This window comes from Gadus morhua, chromosome 14 (assembly GCF_902167405.1).
Source record: "Gadus morhua chromosome 14, gadMor3.0, whole genome shotgun sequence".
In the NCBI taxonomy this organism is placed as follows: Eukaryota; Metazoa; Chordata; class Actinopteri; order Gadiformes; family Gadidae; genus Gadus; species Gadus morhua.
The window spans coordinates 7,101,907-7,109,754 of NC_044061.1; the positions used below are offsets into that span (position 1 = coordinate 7,101,907).

Sequence of the window (7,848 nt, forward strand, 5' to 3'; positions counted from 1 at the left end):
GTTGATGCAGACACACCACTTTATGCCTTTTTTATGGACCTTGTGTTTATGGGGAAGGGCTAGAATGACAACAGTTGAGGCAGCATCGTTCGACACTGTGCAACACAACATTCCGTATTCAATCTTTCTCTATTAAGTATCCATAGTCAAGATATTTTTTTTATTCTGCCATTTTATATATGTGGACCTAGAATATGCATGCACATTTTTAATGCATTGAAATTTCCTCAAGTAACCCCTGCCGTTAACATGTGCAACATTGTGTGACAAAATATAATTTTATTCTGCTACTTCTACCCCCATGAATAATCCTGTCGATATAATAATGTCAGTTTCTCACAATACATTTTGAACCATTGCACACAGCAGGATCCTCTCCTCCCTTGCTTCCACTTAAGCACCATGGTCCCCCTCTTTCTCCCCCATTTTCATGTATCCCCCACCCCCTTCTGCCTGTCAGATTGATGAGCTTCCAGAAGGGGCTGTCAAACCACCTGCCAACAAGTATCCCATTTTCTTCTTCGGCACGCATGAAACGTAAGTTCTAAAAACTGCACCTAAGCAGGTGTAAATGAATGTGAAGATGTATGTAACAGCAAGCTACCAATGTGTATGGAACGATTTTAAGACGCTGTTTGGTACAAAAGCATGATATTACCTTTTGAGACCCTGAGCTTTTCTCCAACTTACAGTGATTTAACCAGGATATTGTTGAGCAGGTTGCTTGAGGATGCCTACAAAATGTGGACACTGAAATGTGGACCCTTTTTTCAGCTCCATTAACCAAAACACTAGGCTATCCTGCTTGGTGCTACTGCTTCCAATATCATTCATTAATGCTACGATTCACCATTACACCATAACCATAACAAAGCGACGATTACTGCACATTCTAGGTTCCGCTTGAATTTAGCCCAGTTTAAACTCAACAACACTGTGTAATTTAGGCTAGTACCGGTATATACTCAATAACATTGTGTCATTAGCCCAGTACATACTCAAACACATTGTGTATTTAGCCTAGTATATGCTGAACAACATTCTATATTTAGCTCAGTACATACTCAACAACGCTTTGTCATTTAGCCCAGTACATACTCAACCACATTGTGTATTTAGCCTAGTATATGCTCAACAACATTGTGTATTTTGCCCAGTACATACTCAACAACATTGTGTAATTAACCAAGTAGATACTCAACAACACTGTGTCATTAGCCCAGTATATACTCAACAACACTGTGTCATTAGCCCTGTAGATACTCAACAACACTGTGTCATTAGCCCAGTAGATACTCAACAACATTGTGTCATTAGCCCAGTACTCAACAACATTGTGTCATTAGCCCAGTAGATACTCAACAACACTGTGTCATTTAGCCCAGTGCATACTCAACAACACTGTGTTATTAACCCAGTAGATACATAGTAGATAAACAACATTGGGTCAGACTACTAGAGTAACACACAGATTTAACACGACTATTCTTATTTTACCCTCTCATCCCAGTGCGTTCCTAGGCCCAAAGGACCTGCTGCCCTACAAGGAGTACAAAGACAAGTTTGGCAAGTCCAACAAGAGGAAGGGTTTCAACGAGGGCCTATGGGAGATTGAGAACAACCCCGGAGTCAAGTTCACCGGCTACCAGGTCTGTCGGGGGCCCGCTATGTCTCTGATTTAGAGAGCAAAGACATGGGGGAGTTAGGCCCAATCCTATTTCTACCCCTTACCCCTTCCCCCTCCCCCTTGTTTTGAAGAGGTAAGGGGAAGGGGTAGAAATGGGATTGGGCCTTAGAGACAAAGAACGAGAGCTAGTGCCAGAAGGGGAGAGAGTGACCGACCACTGGGAGGAGAGACGCTAGCTGTTGACTACAGCCAGAAGTTTATTTTCATTCACAAATGGGTCCCTGTATAGCAGTGATTGTGTTTATGAGATTATCAGGAATTCGATTTAACCCTCTTTTTTGCCTTGAGTTTTAAATGCCAGATTTTTCCATTGGTTGGAAGGTAACGAAGACGACTCAAAGCTAAATATGCACCATTCCCTAGCTAGGGAAATCGTTTGTCTATTTTTTATCCCTGTCCCTAAACTTTATTTTATTCCTGCTATATGTCAATGTTTGGCTACTTCCACATACTTAACTACATTGCTTTCCGTTGCATTAATTTGGCGGCAGGAAGATCTTTTTTGTTTAATTTAGTGGTCACTCTCTTCAAAAGAAAAGACTAGGTGTTCGATCAGGTTATTTCAGTTTAGGTTAATAGTTGGACGTCGTTAGGTTTGCGTTTAAATAACTGCAATCGCGTAACTCTAGTGTTGCATCTACGATGTACGATGTTGGTTTGTGCTTACTGTGCTGCTGCCAGATCCTCTTCTAGCACAAGGTCGATGGAGGTTGGATTGTAATCTAGTTATGTACTCATATGAACTCGGTCAATATAGATAGTGGCTGTCTCCCAAACAGAAGTCAGCTGCATGCAGCCTTGCTGTCTAATGAGTCGGTGTCCTATGGAGGTAGTGTTTTTGTGTGAAGTAACCTGTAAGGGGGGTTCAGGATTGAGACAGACTTTCAAGGCAGCAATGCATCAGAATGTTATGACGTTGCCAAAATACCATCAGTTACAACGGCTATACTACCACCTGTTTGTCATTTGGACTAAGTGCTTATTTCTTTACTGAGATTTTTCCATTTTATTAGAGTAGCATTATTAATTGTTGAAGCATTAGTCTAAAAGTCAATATAACTTTCATTTGTACACAAGCTCGAGGCTATTGCTGGTTTTTGTTGTTTTCTTTTTGTCTGAGCAGTGGAGCGGGTGCAGGGGATTGTGGGATATCTTGACCAACAAAGGATACCACGCTGCCTTCAAAACATGCCTAGTCAGAGGCCCCGCGAAAGGCTTACTTTTTTGTTAATATTCGATACGATGACATGACTTGATGCTTCCTTGACTCCGAATGCTACCAGAATAAGCAGCATCTGGTTCACAGCATATATGTGCATTTCAACAAGCGTACACATGCAACCAATCATGTAGGGGATGAGACAAACACATGCGTGTGCTCATTCTTGTTCCCCAGTCACCTCCTGAACCGATCTTTGACGCGTCTACGAAACTGTCCACAAACGTAAGATCTCAGCTGTTGGGTTGTGTGTCTGCTTGTCTGTCCACGTTATAAACTAAAAACATGCACACACGTGCACACTCTCACACACACAGGCCATGCAGCAGAGCTCGTCCGAGACGGAAGAAGGGGTGAACGCGGTGGACGGCAGCAGTGAGGGAGAGGAGGGGGATTCTGTGGAGGAGGAAGACAACAAGGAGAAGCTCAAGGGAACAGACAAGGCCGGGTCCAAACGGAAAAAGACCGCCGGATCAAAGGTACACACAGCTCCGCCGCCCTCCCCACCTCCAAGCCATGTGACCCACAATGAACCAGGAGGCGCTCAGATGGAATCAGCTGGTCCTAGGCCGGAGGGCTGGTGGATACAGCTTCTACATTATTTTTGTGTTTTGTCAATGTTTGTTATGCTGTTAATAAATGGTATCGTAGCTTTTATCCTACAAGCTAAATGACAAAGGTAGAAGAAGGCTGATAGAAAAAAGGCTTCCTCAAAGACGTTATTAAGGACAAATCCAGACCAACCCCAGTGTCATGTCCCATTGATAACAATACATATCCTACAGAGGCCTCTCAGCATGTGGGATCCAAAAGTTGAAGGCACGATTAGTCTACCTCCAGTTTAACCAAAGCTTGATAGACACAGAGTGGCTTTCAAGCTTGCTGTGGCTCAACAGGAAGGTGGTGGATTTTCATTTAGTTTCAATCCACTTCCTCACCAGGTTCCGGCTTATTGATTGTGGTCCTGTAACCTGCCTGTGCTTCACCTTGACAACACTAGAAGCCCCTTTAGATTAAGAAGGGAACGGGGGGCTTGCAGTGCCATAGTTGGTGGCTGCCAGCGTTAAAGACGGCGCCACGGCCGACCGCTGTAACCGGGAGCCGGCTGGAGGACTCACCCACATCACATTCTGCTCTCTGCTTAGCAACCACTGTTGCTTAGCAACTGGGTCCCATCAGGCACAGTACATGTGGCGCATATGAAGGAATGTGGCTTTTCTCGTATTTGTGTGTGTCTGTGTGTATGTGTGTGTGTGTGTGTGTGGGGGGGGAGGGTTACTGTAGAATTCTACAGATTTCTACATATTTTCAAACGTCATAACTGGCTGATTTGCCCAAAGAGGTGTGTGTCTGTGTGTGTGTGTGTGTGTGTGTGTGTGTGGGGGTGGGGGGGGGGTGGGGGTTCATATAGTACAATACTAGGGTACATATTGCTCATCACATAAGTAGGTTTCCCTTCTCTCCATTCTGGGTGTGTCTATGCATAGCCTACTCTGTAGTACACGCCCCTTTTTGTGGTTGTATGCCACCGATGAATTCCAATGAATTAGGTTAGATAGAAGAAACCCCTTCACACCAGCACGATGTTCTCCTTCCTAGAAGGCGGAAGCAACGTTTTGACCTGCGGTCATCTGGGGTCAACCTCAGGCATGGAGAACCCCGGAAGGACCCATGTTCCAAACAAAGCCCTGTTCCATGTGTGAACACGGCCTCCGCTTCCCCCATTAACCCCGCGGAGAAAATAACAATATACTACGAACACACTGACCAAGTGCATGCTTCGACTTCACTTCCTGTGGTAATGTCCTACGCTCCTCTCTGTGGCAGAAGTCCTCCAAGCTGTCGCGCGTGTCGTCCGGCGAGGACGACCTGGAGAAGGACGGGAAGGAGGGCGACAAGAAGAGCAACTCTGTGGGCGGGGAAACGGATGGGGGCCTCATCCAGAACGCCACTGACAATAAGGTGGGCTGCCAGGTCATAGGTATTTTACTAATAGGTCTCAGGTCATAGGTGTCTCCTCAAAGGACCGGAACCCTGGTTTGGTGGGTATGCACTACTTACTTCATTTAGAAATAGTTAATTCACTATGTTTCCAGAATGACAATATTAGTTACGTGTATGTAACTCAATAACTCAGTAGTCATAGCACACTCTTGATTTTATGTTATTTGTATTCATCTATTAGTTAGTATGCATCCTGCTATTTTGCATAATTGGGAGTAATTACCTGTTATTGAATCATGTTTCAGATATTTTTATCTAATACTTGTATATAATTAACAATGGAAAGAATATGATCTGGTTGTAATTCATGATGATTGGCAAAAATTGTCATTGTAATTTTTATTAATTCATGTCTATCTTCTGTGCATTTCACAGAACCAGTTGCTAAGAGAAGAACATTAAACACTCAGAGGACAACACCTATGAGAATTCATTCTTTGTGCAAGTAGTATTGGAATGGGATGATATACACACTGTTTGTTCCATCAGCACCATCTACTGGCCGTTGACACTAACACATGCGCGTTGGACTTCGAAAAAACAAAACTGAAAGATGGGGTCAAGGCCAGGATAAACAAATATATAATTTGTCATCAAAGACCAAACTGTTAGACGTCAATTTATATTAAGTTAATCAAGTGGCCACTAGCAACGCAAAATCCACTGTTACTGTACTAGGTAATTGGTAATCATTTGATGTAGGATTGTTGTTTGCTGGCTGCAAATCGTAACTTGTAAGTCTATTAAACCAAATGAAAGAATGTGGCTCCAGGGTATTAGCACAAATAACTTCTCCTGTCATCTCTGAGGTTTCTGTTTTTGTGTCAGCCTCCAGATACCAAGACTTAAGGAGCCAACTGTTTCAAAAGAGTGCTGACACACTGGGGCAATTTAGTATGTTTGCCGTCATTCAAACATTTAAAACCCTACTATTTTGCAATATTGACATTGATACCCTTATAGGCTATTATTATACCATATATGAACAATTGAATGCTTTTACTTTATGAAAAAAACACCAGAACAGACTGACCAGTTGCATGCTACAACATCACTTCCTGTCCTGGAATCTATGATTCCATGACTGACTGTCCACCTAGACTGCGAAAATGTTTTCTCGCCATGACACTCAGTCATTGGGAGCTCTTCATGTGAAAACGATGTGTCTCACAACCTTATCTTCAATCTGCTCCATGTCCGCTCCAAATAAACGGAAACGAAAAACTGCATTCCAGACTGAAAGATCTGCTTTCAATCAAAGGCAGCAAACTCACAAATGAATTCTAGTGTGTCGTAACTCTTGACTTATTTAACCACATTTGTAATATAAACTCAATTCAGCCTTCATGCCGGCCCCATCACGTATCTCCATTCACCCATCACACCCTCACTGTGTGCAAACATGTTTCAAATGTCCTCCGGTATGAATATATACAATATTATAGACAATATCACAGTTATACACGTTGGTTTTCGCAGTGTACTGACACTCTAGTTGTAGCTTGGAGTTCCTTTTTTTTTTCACATGATTAAAAATGTAAGGGTCTTTCTTCTACTATTACTGTCATATCATTACAGTGTCCATCCCACATTACTATATTTCATGTAACCAGAAAAAAACGAATGGAGAAGTACATAGATTAATGTATTATGAAGTGTTGTGCACAACCGGGTTACACATTGTAACTCAAAGAAATTTAAATATACCGGTATATTTTACCTTTGTTGTAGAATAGAGGACTTCTATTTTACTCGGACTGCTCTAGGCATCATCTCATCTTTTTAACAAATGTTATATATATAAATATTATATCTGTTCTTCTGTGTAGCTGTGGAATATGTCACTGTATATTGATGATTATAATGATTTTTATAGTGGCATGCTGAAAAAGGGGGTTCATTTTTGATGGTGGCTGTTGACATTGTCCTAAATCAGGCGTTACGGTTTTGTAAGAATTAGAAAACGTGTATTACATTTTCTTTCTCATCACCAAAATCCCAAATCAGACGACCAACATATTGTGGTTTTAGTTGCTCACAAGTTTCGTCAACACAGATATATCCATGGCTGGATCTAGAAGCCCCAGGGCCCTGGGGGGGCATAGGCTAGGGCATCCCCACTGGGGTTAATGTAAATCGACACATTCATGGAAGCCTCTGGCACTCAGTACAAAACAAGTGTTTATCCATCTAAGAGCTGTAATAATGTATGCACTAGGAAATCCAGGCAGACTGACCCATCAAATGGAAAAAAATTGGACACCTCTAGGTGATGCACAATGCACTATATAATAGTGAGTTACGACATCTGCGCTATTGCAAAATGTTGTTTATTTTGTCTTTTTATTGCAAGCATTGATTTAAAGATAATTTGTTTAAGATGATGCTGATGCTCCATCTTTAACAAAAGCCAGCTGCCTTTATTTGCCTCCATTGCTTTTCCAAAAGGAAACTTGCTCTTTTTTCTTTTTCATTGATTTATTTATACATGTTTTATGATAGTTAAAACATTGTGTGGTTGTACCATACATTTTCAGTTCATTATTTGTTATGCTGTATTTGAAACATGATTTACATTTCAAAAGTTTGTAGTTGACTGTTTTCGCTGTTTATGGACAAGATTTTTACAGAATAAACTCATTGGAATGCGTCATGGTTATGATTTACTATTATGTACTTGAAAAAGGTTTAATTAAAGAGAAGAGGGTATAGTCAATAAAGGAGGTCTTCCTATAGAGAGCTGTGTACACAGTATATATAAACAAATATGGCAACAATTCCAATAAAATACATAAATTCCAACTTCATTGATTTTTTTTGTATTTAATTATTATATTTTATCTTCAAAAATGTAAATTACTTAAAATAATCATAAAATCATGATGTTTCGCACCAAATTTGTTTTAAGGGCTCAAAACAGTTCAGGGATTTCTGCGTT

The 7,848-nt window shown here is 41.2% G+C and overlaps 2 protein-coding genes across 2 annotated transcripts in view; both read left to right on the top strand.

Moving 5' to 3' along the window:
- The window catches only part of hdgfl3 (HDGF like 3), an 8,054-nt gene extending 493 nt beyond the window's left edge, over window positions 1-7,561 (top strand). Inside the window, exons 2-6 of the mRNA XM_030377993.1 lie at window positions 461-537; window positions 1,511-1,649; window positions 3,224-3,385; window positions 4,734-4,868; window positions 5,286-7,561. Coding sequence (XP_030233853.1) covers window positions 461-537; window positions 1,511-1,649; window positions 3,224-3,385; window positions 4,734-4,868; window positions 5,286-5,312 — 540 coding nt within the window. The 3' untranslated portion in view covers window positions 5,313-7,561. The remainder of the gene's footprint in view (window positions 1-460; window positions 538-1,510; window positions 1,650-3,223; window positions 3,386-4,733; window positions 4,869-5,285) is intronic.
- LOC115558916 (octapeptide-repeat protein T2-like) overlaps window positions 1-7,848 on the top strand; it is a gene marked incomplete at its 5' end in the record, with an annotated part of 128,713 nt that overhangs the window by 28,660 nt on the left and 92,205 nt on the right. The window lies entirely within an intron of this gene.